We start from the raw sequence: 16,976 nt of genomic DNA, 5'->3' as shown, positions 1-16,976 counted from the left end.
GGACATATCCGCAAATATCTTTCCTCGGAATCACTTGTGCTAAGGTGTTATCAATTCCTTTGGTTTTACTTTTCCTTCTGTTAAAAGTCTATATCTGCAGTGTCCCAAAGAGGCCATGACTCTGCATGTGTTTGTTGTAGAAGAAATAACAACCCTAATATCCATGAATATAATTTTCTGTTACGTTGTTAAAAAGTTGCATATTCTAGCATTGAAGTAGCTTGGATCTATCAAGCTAGCCCTAACACATGGAATAAACATAAATTAATTGCTCTAACCAGGTATCTGAATTAACGTGGTTCATTTACCAAGTGAGAAATGGCACATTTTAAGAAGTGCTAATGACAATATGGTACTCTAATAGAGATGGTGCCTACATGCAAAGAACAAGTGTTAACACACCCTGTCCAAATTCCGTTGAATAATAATGATAATAGTAATAGCCATAATGACATTTGAAAATAACCATGTTTTTTAAAATATATATTTTTATTGAATTCAGATAGGAAGGGAGAGGGAGAGAAAGAAACAGCAATGATGAGAGAGAATCATTGATTGACTGCTTCCTGCAGGCCCCCTACTGGGGATCGAGCCTGCAACCCGGGCATGTGCCCTGACCAGGAATCGAACAGGTGATGTCCTGGTTCACAGGTTGACACTCAACCAGTGAGCCATAGCAGCCAGGCTGAAAAGAACTGCTTTTGAATTGGGTCTTTAAAACTAACCAAATTAGCATTTAAAACAACTGCTCATACTATCATAGACTTTTAAAGGTACATGAGACTATCATCAGGAAATCTCTATCTCATTTACAAAGGGGGAAACTAAGGCACAGAGAGGCTGGGGTTTAATGCACACCATAAAACTTCATAATGGGTACAAAAATGACTAAAATGTACTCTGTCGCACTTGCCAAGTAATACTTGTTCAGCCATTGGAAACATTTCCCAAATCTTGCAGCATGCTGGTGTGTGTTTGTGGAGTTAACTCAAACATGTACTTCCGGATTATTTTCAACAAAAATATTTTCAATAAATACTAAAAGCAACAAAAAGTTCATGTTCTAAGTCCAGTTTATACTATTTACTTCAGATATAAAAGGAGAGGTGAGGGAAAGGTTCAGCTATCATATTTTAATATTTTTAATGTGATAAAATATGTAACATTTGTCATTATAATCTTTTTAGCTGTACAATTCAGTGACATTAACTACATTCCGAATGTTGTGCAACCATCACCACTATCTTGTTTCCAAAAAGTTATCATCTTCCCAAACAGAAATTCTGAAGTCATTATGCAATAATTTCCCATTCCCCCCTCTAGCCTCCCCTGGTGAATTCTGATTTATTTTCTGTCTCAGTGAACTAAACTATGCTAGAGAGTTCACATGAGTGGGATCACACCATATTTGTGTTTTAACTCACATATTTTCAAGGTTCCTTTGCATTGTGGCATGTATCAAAACTTCATTTATTTTTATGGCCAATTGTGATGTTTCTACCTTTTGGCTATAGTCTCAACTGTCTTTTTGTTTTTGGATAATTAGTAGACCTTTTAGATTATTATTTATTTTCATGCAGCATCAACTTTTGTTGCTACTGTTGGTTAATCAGACATTTGAAAATAAGATGATTTCAGGCATGATAATTAGTACAACAAAGATGAGAGTCAATATTGGAGCTTTAAATGTTTTTTATTTTTCTCTCTTTAGTATTCATTTATGTTTTACACTATTATATCAAAACAAATTGCAAATGGTTAAAGTGAATAATCAGAGTATAGAGTTGACTCTTATAATTTTCTATTTTAAAAATTTTTCCCTCTTTAAATATTAATAAATGTGCTTCATAATACTATATATATTTTATACTAATAAAGTTTTCTGAAAATATTTCTTTGTCATAAAACACTTGGAAAGGCTTATTAATACTACTGACAAAAATGAAGGATGAATTAATGACCACTACCTATGGAGAGAGTTCATTCAAAGACCATCAAAAGGAGAACATGAAAAAAATAAGTTTAGCTTCAATTTTCTGACCAAATTATTTTGTCTTCTTCCCTGAAAGTTCTATTTTAAAGGGAAACCAAGACGAAAATATTATTAAAGCATCAAAACATCTTTCTATTCATTTGCTACACACCAATAATAAATTGCATGGATTCATTTTTTTTAATATTAACATGTGAAATGTGTTTTGGAGAAAAAGGAAGATAATTGTTTATAATTAACGTATTGGATTTTCATGACTTTTTCCAGATGAATTCAAGTTCTTTATGAAAAGGCTGCCCATGAATTATTTCCTCAACACGTCTACCATCATGCACTTGTGGACAATGGATTCTAATTTTCAGCGCCGCTACGAACAACTGGAGAACAGCATGAAACAGCTTTTCCTGAAGGCGCAGAGAATTGTGCACAAGCTCTTTAGCCTCAGCAAGAGGTGTCACAAACAGCCCCTCATCAGCCTGCCAAGACAAAGGTAAGACGTTGGTGGCGATGAAGACAACTGAGGGCATTGTTCTCCCAGGGGGCTCTGCTTATGTCTGAACACAGGTGTGTGATACACAGTGTTATTCACATGATAGGCAATCATCAGAAAACACAGTATGATCTCAGGTCTCAAAGTCATAAATTGCGGTTACTTTCCAAAGTAATATAGTACATGAGGAACATACAAACCAACACTTCCTAATTTTTTTCTTTTCTTAAAAAAAATTTTTTTTTTTATTTTACTTTCATAGAAGGGAGAGGGAGAGAGATAGAAACATCCATGATGAGAATCATTGATCAGCTGCCTCCTGCACGCCCCCTACTGGGGATCCTGCCTGCAACCCTGAGCGGGAATCGAACCATGACCTCCTGGTTCATGGGTCGGTGCTCAACCATTGAGCCATGCCAACCAGACTTTTTTCTTTTATTGTTATAATTGAGAAGTCAAAATAACTTGGTATGCGTGGTAGTCAACTAAGAATTGTATCACAGTGAATATAAAAACACAGAGCCTTATGGTTAAATTGAAAGCATTAGGATAAGCAGGGCCACAGAGTGGAATTTCTTTGTATGTCATTTTGAATTAAAAGAATTTAAAGTTTATGTTCTTTCATTAGTGTTCAGAGTACCATAAGCCTTATTCAATGTGAATCTCTGAAAACTGCTGGAGAAGTTACTAATAATTTATATGAATGTTGACAGACTATTAAAATACTGTGTCTGAACTCTAATTTCGAGAAACACACTTTTTAGATTTGCTACTTTACGATATATTGACCAGACAGTGCAATAAAAATTGTATTTATTTATTTGAAGTCAGATTAAAAATACATCAGAATGAAAAGTTAAGGGAAAATGTAGAATGATACCACAAAAAGTATGCATTTGCACTATCTCGGTAATAAAATGCTTGCATTTTTGACTTGATGCTTAAATCATTAAGAGGAGAAATCTATAATTATAGATTTTTTTCCCTGAAAAAAAAAAAAAACACCTGAAAGTCTATACATTTTTCAAAATTCAATTTCAAAATCAATCATTGGGATTTTCCCCCCAATTCATTGGATTTTAGGATATTCAAAATTGATGTCACCATCACCACAATCTAAGTTGAGAACATTTTTGTTCTCCCCAAAACAAACCCAGCCCCAGTTGGCGGTAACTCCCCACACTCCCACACCCAGCCCTCGGCTATTTATCTCTAGAAACAAGACAAACCGGCTGTCCTGACAGCTTTACCTGGGTGGACATTTCTTACAAAGGCAGCCATGCACTATGTGTCTTTGTGACTGGCTTCTTTCATTTAACACGGTGCTTTCAGGCTCCTCCACGTAGCGTGTATCAATAGTATGGGTCTCTCACATGTCATGTACTCATTCATCCTTTGATGGACATTTTGATTCACTCTGATTTTTGGCTAGTGTGAATAACGCCGCCGTGAACACTCATGTATGTTTTTTAACGTGGGGGTATGTTTTCCATTTCCTTGGGGATATACCTGGGAGTGAAATTGATGAGTTAAGGTAACTATACTTACCACTTCGAGGTGCTGCCAAGCTGGTTTCCAAAGTGGCTGCGGCATTTTGTATTCCCGTGAGTGACAGCTCCCCTACCCCACGTCCTCGCTGCTGTTGTCCCTCCTTTGACTGCAGGCGTCCGGTGGACGTCAAGTGGCTCGCGTGGTTCAGTTTCTCTTTCCCAGAGAGTAATGATGCTGAGTATTTTGCATGTGCTAAGTGCTCAGTGGCTATTGTCTTGGAGAGATGTCTATTCAAATTCTTTACTTACTCTTCCTTTGACTTTACTTTTGTTATTGAGTCGTTGTAAGAGTAGGTTATATATTTGGATGCTGGTCTCTCATCAGTTATATGATATACGAATATCTCCTTCCATTCTCTGAGATGTCTCTCTCTCTCTCTCTCTCTCTCTCTCTCTCTCTCTTTCATTCATTTAAATGTGCCAATTTGGTTTCAAAGAACTAACTTTTGGTTTTCTTTGTATTTTATTTTTTCGCATTTAATTGATTTTTCCACTGTAATCATTATTTCCTTCCTTCTGTTTGCTTATGCTTACTGTGATTTTTTTTTACTTTCATAGAGAGAAAAGATAGGTTATAATTTAAGAACTTTCATTTTCTTAAAATATAATCATTTCCAGCTATAAATATTCCTCTGAGCACTGCCGTTTTGTTATTTTATGCATCCTTGAAGATTTCTTATTTCTTCTACACATAAGGTGCTTTTATATATAGCTGCCTGTGTAGATTCCCAAGTAGAGAATCCCGGCTGGTGGGAGACACTGTTACTTAAACATAATGAACGTCATGCTTCACGTGTGGGTTAAATACAGTTTGTAAACCACTAAAGTAGATGGTTCTACCCAGCAAACAAAAATGGGAAATAGAAGAGTCTGGTGGGTCCGGAAGCAAGTGGATGAGTTTGGTTATGCACAGGTTGGCTTCACCGTAAGAAGTTGGCTTAACAGGTCTGGACAGAGAGGGATATTGACATCTGAAGCTCGGAGGAGGTCTGAGCAGGCAGGATGGTGATCATGGGTGCTTGTGAAACCAGGAGATCTGAATTTAATATCGCAAAAAATGTGGAGATAGAAACTGCGGGTGTATGTAAAGGGTGGGTGGAAAAATGGAAACTGCTAGTGAGCAGAGAGCAGGGTATAATACAGGGTTGGGCAAAAGTAGGTTGGCAGTTGTTCACCTGTAAACCTACTTTTGCCCCATCCTGTGTAATATAAGAACCACATTGCGGTGTTGCTCAGTGGTAGAGCATCAGCCCGTGGACCAAGGGGTCTTGGGTTCGATTCCCGGACAAGGGCATGACCTGGGTTGCAGGCTCCTTCCCCGGCCCTGGTCGGGGCACATTTTTAGGAGGCAACCAATCAATGTGTCTCTCTCACATCAGTGTTTCTTTCTCTCTGGCTCTCCCCCTCCCTTCTACTTTCACTAAAAAAATCAATGGAAAAATATCCTCAGGTAAAGATTAATAAAAACAAAAAAAGAACCACATCCATGTCTAGTAAAAACAGTTTAAACATCCAAATTTTCCGTAAAAGTATAAGATATTTAAGGAATGCATGAAAACATGAAACAATCCACGTTGGATGTATACAGAATAAATAAATAAGCAACGTAAAATAAAGATATATTATGTGGAACAAGTTTCAATAAACTATAGGACTTGATTTATTTAGTTCTGAAGTTTTAGAAAACAAAGATCGCCAAAGGCTTTTCTTGACTTCCTTTTTCCAATGCAGCATAACTCCTATGTTAGCTATTACTCCTGGCACAAACCACGCAGACTTCTTGCTAGATGCAAGATTTCATTGAATTTGGGGTTTTCCCCATGACCATTTTTCTTCTACTAGGAATGTGAGATATTGTTTCTGTTTTGTATTCTCATTTTAATAGAATATAAAATGACATTGGGAAAACTAAAAACCAATGTGTAGTATAATCAGTTTCTAGAATACAGTGGGGAAAAGTTTGGCTATTTGTGGGGTATGTTTCCAGAAATTTCTAAAGAAGTGGCTAAGCAGCCCTAGCTGGTTTGGCTCAGTGGATAGGGCGTTGGCCTATGGACTGAAGGGTCCTGGGTTTGATTCCTGGTCAGGACACATGCCTGAGTTGCAGGCTCCGTCCCCAGTGTGGGGTGTGCAGGAGGCAGCCAATCAATGATTCTCTCTCATCATTGATGTTTCCTTCTCTCTCTCCCTCTATGAAATCAATAAAAATATATTTTAAAGAAGTGTCTAAGCCAGCCGTGGGCAAACTATGGCCCGTTTGAAATGAATAAAACTAAAAAAAAAAAAAAAAAGACCGTACCCTTTTATGTAATGATGTTTACTTTGAATTTATATTAGTTCACACAAACACTCCATCCATGCTTTTGTTCCGGCCCTCCGGTCCAGTTTAAGAACCCATTGTGGCCCTCGAGTCAAAAAGTTTGCCCACCCCTGGTCTAAGCAATACCAGTGACTCAGTTCCATTGCAAGTTCTGATTTTTGTCCTCCCTTTATGATATTCTTCCCAGCTTTTTTTTTAACTCGTCACTGTAAGAACTGGATTTCAATATCTGATATTCTAAAATCTTGAAATACAAATAAAAGCAAACAAAATGCATCTTCATAAATAAAACGATTTCTGACACTTCCTCCATAATGGCAGGTAGGTTATTTTCCAACATTATGTAGTTTTTCTTTATAATTCATTCTTCTTGGTAAAGCATGACACTCAGATTAACCCCTCCCCGCAAGTCTGCACTCCCATCACCACTGTTCCTCTCATGAATTTGTGACAGAATCCTCTTTCTCACCTGGGTAAACTAAGGACATTGGTGACCTGGTGACCCTGAGGCAGTCACCTTTAGCTATCCTAAAACTTTTGAGATAAGTAACAATGACATTCATTTATTTATTAAATATATTTTTATTAATTTCAGAGAGGAAGGAAGAGGGAGAGAGAGAGATAGAAACATCAATGATGAGAATCATTGATTAGCTGCCTCCTGCACGCTCCCCACTGGGGATCGAGCCCGCAACCTGGGCATGTGCCCATGACCAGATTGAACCTGGGACCCTTTAGTCTGCAGATCGACCCTTTATCTACTGAGCCAAACCAGCTAGGGCAACAATGACATTCATTTAATTAAAGGACAATAATTACAGAAACTATTGAAAAGTATGCACAGATAATTCTTTAAAAAAATAACTATACTATTTTGTGCAGCCAGGGATCCATAGAAATATTTCATTTATGGTCTTTTTTTGTAAACCTATAGCAACCAACTGTTTAAGGGGTAAATACCCCCAATCTTTAGCATGAAGCAATTTTGTGATATAAATATTTCCACCATGGCCAATTGCAAGCTGTCAGTGTGATGTCATTGAACATGGAGTGGTGGAGAGACAAGCACAATTGGCTCTTGCAGGTGCCAACAGCCACTACAAATAAACATGTTTTTTAAAATATATTTTTATTGATTTCAGAGAGGAAGGGAGAGGGAGAGAGAAATCGAAACATCAATGATGAGAATCATTGATCTGCTGCATCCTGCACGCCCCCGACTAGGGATTGAGCCCGCAACCCGGGCATGAGCCCTGACTAGGAATCGAATCCGCAACCTCTTGGTTCCTGGGTGGACGCTCAACCACTGAGCCACACGGGACAGGCTGCAACAGTTTTAAAAGTTAGTTATATGGTAGAATTTAAAACCATGTGTTTAACATTTTGCAATCTCCCTACATTAAATTATTTGGTCTACCTTGAATTTCAACTGGACCTTCTACACACACATACATACAAAATCATGACTGGTTACTTAGTTATGAAGATCTCCTATATGTTGACACATATCATTCATTCTACAATACCAAAAAAGCTTCACCCCCTGATACTGCCATTGCATCTGTGAGAAAAGTCATTACCTATTGAAAAGCTGTCGATCTCATAGGGGCAGACACAAGTTTTCCAAATTTGTAATCTTAACTTGAAAGCTTGAGATTTCACATTGATTTCAAATATGTCAGTTGCCTTAATATTAAATGTCAATACGTCCGAGGTGATAGCTTCATTTCTTTCTGTTTTGACAACAGACCTGCCCTATTAGCCAAGTCTAACCAACCATAGTTTGCCTGCCCATCACTTTCAAGTAAAAAATGGTTTGAAAAAGTGCCTGCCCCGCGTGCAGAAAACACGATTGCACAGAGCTGTGTCTCAAGGCAACCACTAGGCCAGTGGGCAGCGCTGGAACGCTATTCATCTTCCTATTTCAGGGTTGGTTTGTTTGTTTTTAAATGGTCTCCATCTATTTGTGCTTTTAGATATATATATTTATTTATTTATTTAATCCTCACCTGAGAATATTTTTCCACTGATATTTTAGAGTGAAAGGGAGGGGGAGAGACAAAGAGAGACACATTGATTGGTTGCCTCTCTCACTAGCAAGACTAGGGCTGGGGATCAATCCTGCAACTGAGGTGTGGGCCTCTGACCAGAATTGAACCCGGGACCCTTCAGTCCTTGGGCTGGTGCTCTATCCACTGAGCAAAACCAGCCAGGGCAAGTCCAATCTCTTTGAAGTCATCACACCAGTCCTGGACTAGATATGATTGTACCATTATTTGAGAGAGGAATAAAATCACGTTTTTTTCTAAGTCAATATTACTTGGCTTATGTTATTGTAGCCAACTTCATCCCTAACTAATAAAAGGACCCTGCCGAATGGCCTCCAAATCCTTTAAAATTGCAGAATGTGCGATTTAATTAAAAATGGCATTTATATGATTAATACAGGGAACTTTTGCTGAGAGCAATTTTATATGAAACTGTAGGGAAAAGTCAGGATATTAATTTTCCTTATACTTCTGTGCTACAAAAGAATTTTATTATTTTTGTTTCAGTCACTTTGTGGTAACTCACATGCTAATAATGAAGCAGTAAATGTAGAGGGTTTAATGTGTCCTCGGTGTGTTCTTGAGACACGTAAAACACACAACAGTGACGAAGTAGCCGGCAAATGGAAGGTGCTTAAGTAATTATGAAACATGTCCAAAGCAGAAAACACGATTTCCTATGTATAGGTCATTTCTAATATAGTCAGGAAATTTCTGCAAAATGTGTTTTCATGAGTTTCAGAGTCAAAATAGAATTTGTCATAAAGATAATAGCATCAATTCTAAAAGAAACACATTATTATTTGTGTAGAGCAATACACAGCAGCTTGGATTCTGACTCAAGGGAGCCAGGGAGATAAACTCTCAAGAAGAAAGAGAAAAGGGTATGTATGCCCCACCTCTAGGTAGGAGGCCACTTCTGAATAAATTTTAAGTAGCAAATGTGTCCTTTCCCTCAACCAGCTTCCTTTCACCTAATTCTTGGTGTAGCCTTGACTTTAGCTCTTCTGACTCTATGTTGTTCTTATTTCTTACCTTTCTTTAAAAAAAATATTTTGCCATTGATTTTTAGATTGAGTAGGAGAAAGAGAAAGAGAGAGAGAGAGAGAGAGAGAGAGAGGAGAGACACTTTGATTGGTTGTCTCCTGCATGCACCAGGGATCCAGCCTGCAACCTAAGTACATGCCCTTGACCTGAATCGAACCCATGACCCTTCAGCCCAAAGGCAAATGCTCTAGCCACTGAACAAACTGGCTGGGGTTGTTCTTATCTTTTTTAAAAAAATATATATTTTATTGATTTTTTACAGAGAGGAAGGGAAAGGGATAGAGAGTTAGAAACATCGATGTGAGAGAAACATGGATCAGCCTATATACTTTGCACACCCCCTACTGGGGAGGTGCCCGCAACCAAGGTACATGCCCTTGACTGGAATCGAACCTGGGACCTTTCAGTCGGCAGGCCGATGCTCTAGCCACTGAGCCAAACTGGTTACAGCTGTTCTTATCTTTTCACTGTAACATTCTTCCTTGAACCTTCAGCTCAGAAATCATTCCATGATCTTTCAACTTACTGATCTTGATAGATGTTAGCTGAAAATAGTTATTTCAAAACTAATTCATACTTCGGTATAAAGAGGTTTTGCGTTTTTTAAACCCCTTGCTAGCCGTGACAGTACCCAGTTTGAGACATATGGGCCGAGCAAAAACAATATTAAAAGGAAAACATCTGTGCAATTATAATGTTGTGAATGTTCTCGTTTTCCTCTCATGGATAAAAGGTAGTGTGGGGCAAACAGAGAGCTAGTTTCTTTGACGTTTTGACCAGAGATCTCTGTCTACAACCAAGGATAATTCAGGAAAGAGGTCCAAATTCACAACCCTAGAGGCACCCTCCTTAGCTAGCTACTTTTGGTAATATTATCAGACCAAAGGGCTCTGCTCCTTTGGGAAATTCTGTGGACTTAAGTGTATGTGTGCATTTGTATGTGTGTGAGAATCGTGCAAAATAACAGATCAACAGCTCATTGTGTGTTTTCAGTAAAAGCCTTAATAGTGTGTCGTCTTATTCTCCTTTTAAATGTATTCACATTCTCCCATCGGAGGAGACGGCAGCCAAGAGCCAAGGGGGAGTAGTATTGAATGTGACACATTCCCAATAAGAGATTCTGTTCTATCACTCACTATGCAAATGTCTTATATGTACGGCTTCCCACATCTTCCTGACATTAAACAGTCTTCTAAGAAAGATTAAGAGGGTCATTACCAAAATGCTTTTTACCCCCTGGTAACTCAATGGAGTTGCCAGCTAAAATAATTAGATTTGAGAACAGTAACAATATAGATAGCTCCAGACGACTCTCTTAACACTTATGCTAACTTGCTTACAAAAAGAAAAAAAAGAGTCCTATCAGAAGTGTTCTGGAAATGAGGTCATAAAGCCTCCACTACCCCCCCCCCCCTTCCCCAGCACTACTTGGAGTATCACTTTGCTTAAACAATCAGAATCCGTTTCTTATTTTTTGCCGACCTTCGGTTTATGCAACAGAGGGTAGGTGGAGGACTCTGTATCCGGCTTCATTTCTTCCTCACTACCAAGTTGATGATAAGCCCTCATTGTGTTTCACTAAATAACTTGCATCTTCTGAGATATTTAATGTTTATTTTCTTAAAAAATCTATAGTTTTATTTAATTTTTTATATATTTTTTATTGATTTCAGGAAAAAAGGGGAGGAGAGAGAGAGGAACATCAATGAGGCACATCGATTGGCTGCCTTCTGCACGCCCCCTACTGGGGATTGAGCTCGCAATCCAGGCATGTGCCCTCACTGGGAATCATACTGGTTCATAGGTTGATGCTGAACCACTGAGCCACGCTGGCTGGGCTCATCCCAATATTTTCCATGAGATGGAAGGTTGCATTAAGTTGGTACAGGAAGTTACTTCTTAGAAAAATGTTATGGAGTGAAAGGAATAAACATATTCTTTGTTGATGTTACATTAACCATCACCGGTTTGTATGTGGACCATAAAGTAAGAATCAATAGAAATTCCAAGACACTAATGTTTCTGTAAGTCTTATAATGTTATTGACAATAAAATTCCTAGACTGGATGCACTTTCGGTTTTTAAGCAGATTTAAATCAGGGCTGAGAGTCAGTCTCATTTCTGTTTGCATCACTTCTGAACAATTTCACTTGTATTATGGAAGAAATGGATACATGTTTACTTGCCAAAGGAAATACATCACCCACTATTGGGATGGTGTGATGGTTTTATTACCTCAAAACAGAAGCTCATCTTATAAAACAGAATTATTATGTTATTCATGAACCTCCCCCCCGAATACATCCCAGCAAAATGTTGTGGCCAGCGGTAAACACCATGATGTAGCGATGACTTGACTAGCTGAGAGTAGACTAGAATCTTAGTGTATTATCTACATAAAAGAGAAATCAAAAATGTGTTTTCTCATATCCTATGCAAGTCTCGTCTTCTGTCAGCTTTCATATACATGACATTGGAGGCTTCAATATGTGTGGATGAAATTGGTTATTCAAAACTGTCGCTGGTAAATATATTGATAAGATAGTATTTGTCCTGAACTCTTTTCCATTCTAAATGATGGCAGTAATTTAAAAAAAAATTATGATGTTAAACTAAAGAATGAAAAAATCAGCCTGGCTTGTGTGGCTCAGTGGTTGAGCATCGACCCATGAAACAAGAGGTCACCGATTTAATTCCCAGTCAGGGCACATGTCCCAGTTGCAGCCCGGATCCCCAGTGGGGGACCTGCAGGAGGCAGCCAATCAATGGCTCTTTCTCATCCATGTTTCTATCTCTTTATCCTTCTCCCTTCCTCTCTGAAATCAATAAAAACGTTTTTAAAAATTGGATAAATCTTACAAATACTGCCTTTATCAATCAATCTTGTTTAATTAAGTGGGGGGGGATCTCCTTTGGGTATTTTTCACAATAAATTTAATCTCATGCTTAAGTTGATAACACCATGTAAAGCAGTGTGCAGCCTTTAATCTTCATAGGATGTTGAATATTATTCATGCTGAGGACAAAAAAAGAACCTCTGTCACCTATCGTTATAATTTCCTCACATATGTTGCTCATATTTATATGTATGTACTGTGTATATGTACACACACAGAAGGTCTACACACATGTACCAAGTCCTTGCAAATGGTATAGGGCTGAAATCCAGACTCATTTTACTTGAGCATTAAACAAAAATTACATTTTCTAAAATCAAATGGCTTTATAAATCAAGAAGGGAAAAACTAAACATTACCAAGCTGTGTTTATGTTTAACACTGAAAAATCTCTATCACACTGAAACACACACACATACACACACACTCTCACACACACATACACATATACACACACATATACACACATTCACACACACACACATACACACTCACACACACACACATACACACATACACACACTCACACTCACATACACACACACTCACACATACACACTCACACACACACATACACACATACACACATACACACACACTCACACACACACTCACACACACACACACACTCTCTCTCACACACATACACATATACACACACATACACACTCTCACGCACACATACACACACACTCACACACACAACTTTGAAAGACTTCATTTGAGGCAGCCACTACAAGTTATAAAGTCGGTGAATACATTTCAAAAATCAATGCCAATTGAAATCAAAATCCCCTTTCTCACAATCTAGATGCACTTCAGACAGCAGCAAATAGAACAGCACAAAAGCACATCGATGCGACAAAGGAACACGGGAGAAAATGAAGGTCAGTTTGTTGTGTTTGTTCTATTAAACCAGCAGGAAGGCTTCATGTAGGTTTCTCAGAGGAGACAAAGGGATCAAGTCTGAGGCCGCACCTTTTATTGAGCTGAAATAAAATTAATTCATACAAGCAGGAGAGTTTGCCATCAACAATCTCAAAACAGAGTAGTAAGGATATAAGGAAATCCTACCAATTTTAAGGCAGATTTGTATTTATAAAATATTGTCTTCAATCTTATCCTTAGCATGCACGCGCAAACACACACACACACACACACACACTGAACTATGAATTAGAAACATAAGCAGGACAAGCCATGATTATGATCAAAATACATGTTTTTTTGTTTCATAACCGCATCTAAATTCCTCTTACAATGAAATAAATTACATCACTACCAAATTACATCACTGTCTATATGCGGGAATGTGGAGAGAATTTTAAGTGTGTACCTGTTTTTGCTCCTTAAATATAGTGTTACAAGGTAGTTAGGGTTATTCCCCTAAAATTATAAATGAGGGAACTGAAGGTTAGATCATCTACAAGGTTGGCCCAGCCGGTGTGTCTCAGTGGTTGAGTATTGGCCTATGAACCAGGAGGTCACAGTTCAATTCCAATCAAGGGCACATGCCAGGGTTTCAGGCTCGATTCCCAGTAGGGGGCATGCAAGAGGCAGCTGATCGATGACTCTCATCATTGATGTTTCTATCTCTCTCCCCCTCTCACTTCCTTGCCAAAATCAGTAAAAACATATTTTAAAAAAGTGATTTTATATGTAAGAAATACCAAATCCATAAATGTAGGTATATAATCTATCAATTAAAATATCAAATCTATACATGTATCTTAATGGCAAAATTTGCATGAGACACAAACCGATGGGCCTTTTGTATTTCATTAGGAAAATGAATGGGGGGCAGTTGGGAAGGGCTGATGCATTTAAATGAGGTGACCTATGAAAAGCAGGGCTCCCTTAAAGAGACACGGCACTCGCTGCTGCGGCCAAGGGACCCTTTCAGGCATGTTTCTAAGGGCGCCAGTGTATCTCTGCACCTGTTGCTAAGAGGAGGTACGACTGCTCAAGCTGCAGAGTGAATGTGCCTCAAAGATGTTGAAAAATGGCCTCTCTGTCGTTCTCTCTCTCTGGTGAATAAGATGTTTCTCTCTTAAGGGGGCAGTGGCAGACTGGCAGCATTCTCGGCGGAGACACCTGGGAAACTTGGCAACCTTGAGTGTCTTCGGCCGCCGGCGTGAATGGCTGTACAGTAAGTGGGGAGCCGGGCAACCAGTCCTTTCTGGTGAATGAGAGCAGGGAATGCTAATGTCCTCGCTCCGGAGCTGTGAGACCAGCTCCCCATTCAAGCCTTGTTTTGCAATACAGTTCGCTCGATCGCCCCAAGTTCGAAATCATATCCTTTGGCTTGAATGAATTTCAGAGTTTTAATTTTGTGAAAGGATCGTTGTGAGATGGAGACAAATGGCAAAATTAAGTTATGTCTGCCCGGCTGGTGTGGCTCAGTGGTTGAGCGCTGACCTATGAACCAGGAGGTCACGGTTCGATTCCCTGTCAGGGCACATGCCGGGGTTGGAGCTTGATCCCCAGTGTGGGGCGTGCAGGAGGCAGCCGATCCATGATTCTCATTGTTGATGTTTCTAACTCTCTCTCCCTCTCCCTTCCTCTCTCTGAAATCAATTAAAAGCATTTAAGGAAAATTAAGTTACTCCTGGTCCTGCCATTTCTAGTTTTGGGAAATAAAAGGAAGGCCTTGTTTCATCTGAGATGCACTGTTATGCTTGCCATTAGACGAAGGCTGTGCCCATGGGAGTCTGGTCCCCGGACGCCTGAGCTGGCCCTGCTGCATACCTCGCCCTCCCTCGAGGTGTGGCAGCCACGCTGGTCCGGTGCCCTCCCCTCAGCAGAGCTGCTCCCTCTGCACAGGCTCAGCCTCGCAGAGATTACGGGTTCTAACCCTCTGGCTCTCTGTCCAGGTATCACTTCCCGGAGCAGCTCCCTGAGGCCCCGGCGCTATTCTCTATCGCATTGTACGCTCAATCTTTCTCATGGCGCTTCTGCATCCTTACTATTTCCTGTCTATTACTTCACGTATTTATCGAGGAGTGAATCCACAGTGGGACCAGGTCTCCTTTTCAGCATTGTGGTCTTAATCCAAAAATACGAAACATAGCAACACAAAAACCCACAGTGCGGGTGGTTGATTTTTTTTATAATTTAGTTTTCTCTTGGGTTTGGTTTTTATGAAACCTTAAGTATAGAGACTTGAGCTCATCATACATACGGCTCATAGTTATACTTTCTTGCCTCATTCCATGTATACATGTATTCTGGTCTTTTAGTCTTTAGCCCACTTCCATCTGATGGGCTCCCGCTCTACTGGGCTTGACAGATATCTTTAAAGGTGGCCCTGGCATTGTGAAATGTGGAGTGATAATTCTCACATTTGCATATTCAATTTGCATGAGTTGTAGCATGTATTTTCTTACTTTTTCTCATAGAGCATGTTTTCGAGATCCACGCAATTTCCGTACCTGTATTTTGTGGGTTCTCATTGTTGCCTAGTGGAACCCACCATAGCTGCCATGTATTCCTTAGTGAGTTGTGAGTCTGGATATGGGGAGTGCTTAGTTGGCTTGTTGTTGTTTTTTAAATCGGTGACTTTTGTGAAATGGAAGGTAGTTGACAGACATCTGAAGGCTATCCTTCCAGAATGTCCTTTAGGGAGGTGTCAGTGCCCCGGCAGGTGAACCTGTGTGAGTGTCACAACGTAGAGTAAACAAACACAATAGGGACTTGAAAGAACCTCATTGGAAGAGCCCAGGATGGTCCTAGTATGGTAGCGGGAGTGGAGCAGGCCTTGGTGGTGTGGGGACTTGTGCCTCTGCCCCACGTGGTCACTTGAGGTCCTGCTGAGTGGAGGTTTGCATTTTCAGCGAATGGCTTCCAAGGTGCCCGGGGCCACTGACATCCGGCCAGTGAGCGGCGTCAGAGTGGGTGGAGCAGCACCTAACTCACGTCAAGAACTCCTGTGTGGCCAAGTCTGGATGTGAAGCTGACTGGGAGGAATAGGCACTTCCTGGTGACACCTCCAAACCACCACGCTAACTCGGGTTGTTGAGAAAATTAAGCAATATGACCAGGGGGTGCTCTTGGAACCGTGTCTTGACTATAGAAAGGTCTCGAAAGGTATTAGGTTGAAAGGATGTGTGTGGGCAGCCACATTGCTTTAGCACAGCGGTTCTCAACCTGTGGGTCGAGACCCCTTTGGGGGTCGAACGACCCTTTCACAGGGGTCGCCTAAGACCATCGGAAAACACATATATAATTACATATTGTTTTTGTGATTAATCACTATGCTTTAATTATGTTCAATTTATAACAATGAAAATACATCCTGCATATCAGATATTTACATTATGATTCATAACAGTAGCAAAATTACAGTTATGAAGTAGCAACGAAAATAATTTTATGGTTGGGGTCACCACAACATGAGGAACTATATTAAAGGGTCGCGGCATCAGGAAGGTTGAGAACCACTGCTTTAGCCGCTTTGCTCAGGACTTTCAGAATTAGCAAGTTTTTGCTCTCGTGAGACGATTAAAATAATTCTCAGCTTAGAAGGTCTGAGGCCACTAAATCTAGTAATCAGCTACTTCACAAGAGGGAGTCAGAATATTTTGACGGCCCTGGTCAGTGTGGCTCAGTGGTAGGGCATTGGACTGAGCATG

General features: G+C 39.7%; 1 protein-coding gene across 4 annotated transcripts in view; it reads left to right on the top strand.

The window, feature by feature from the left end:
- The window catches only part of BRINP3 (BMP/retinoic acid inducible neural specific 3), a 227,914-nt gene that overhangs the window by 198,010 nt on the left and 12,928 nt on the right, over positions 1 to 16,976 (top strand). For all 4 annotated transcript variants that reach the window (XM_070401317.1, XM_070401314.1, XM_070401316.1 and 1 more), the window contains one exon: positions 2,261 to 2,483. In XM_070401317.1, coding sequence (XP_070257418.1) covers positions 2,261 to 2,483 — 223 coding nt within the window. The remainder of the gene's footprint in view (positions 1 to 2,260; positions 2,484 to 16,976) is intronic.

Source organism: Myotis yumanensis, unplaced genomic scaffold (assembly GCF_028538775.1).
Source record: "Myotis yumanensis isolate MYYU_CA2020_CCGP unplaced genomic scaffold, mMyoYum1.0.hap1 SCAF_22, whole genome shotgun sequence".
Taxonomy (NCBI): domain Eukaryota; kingdom Metazoa; phylum Chordata; class Mammalia; order Chiroptera; family Vespertilionidae; genus Myotis; species Myotis yumanensis.
The sequence above is the reverse complement of the archived record's forward strand: the minus strand, read 5'-3'. Positions and strand labels throughout refer to the sequence as shown.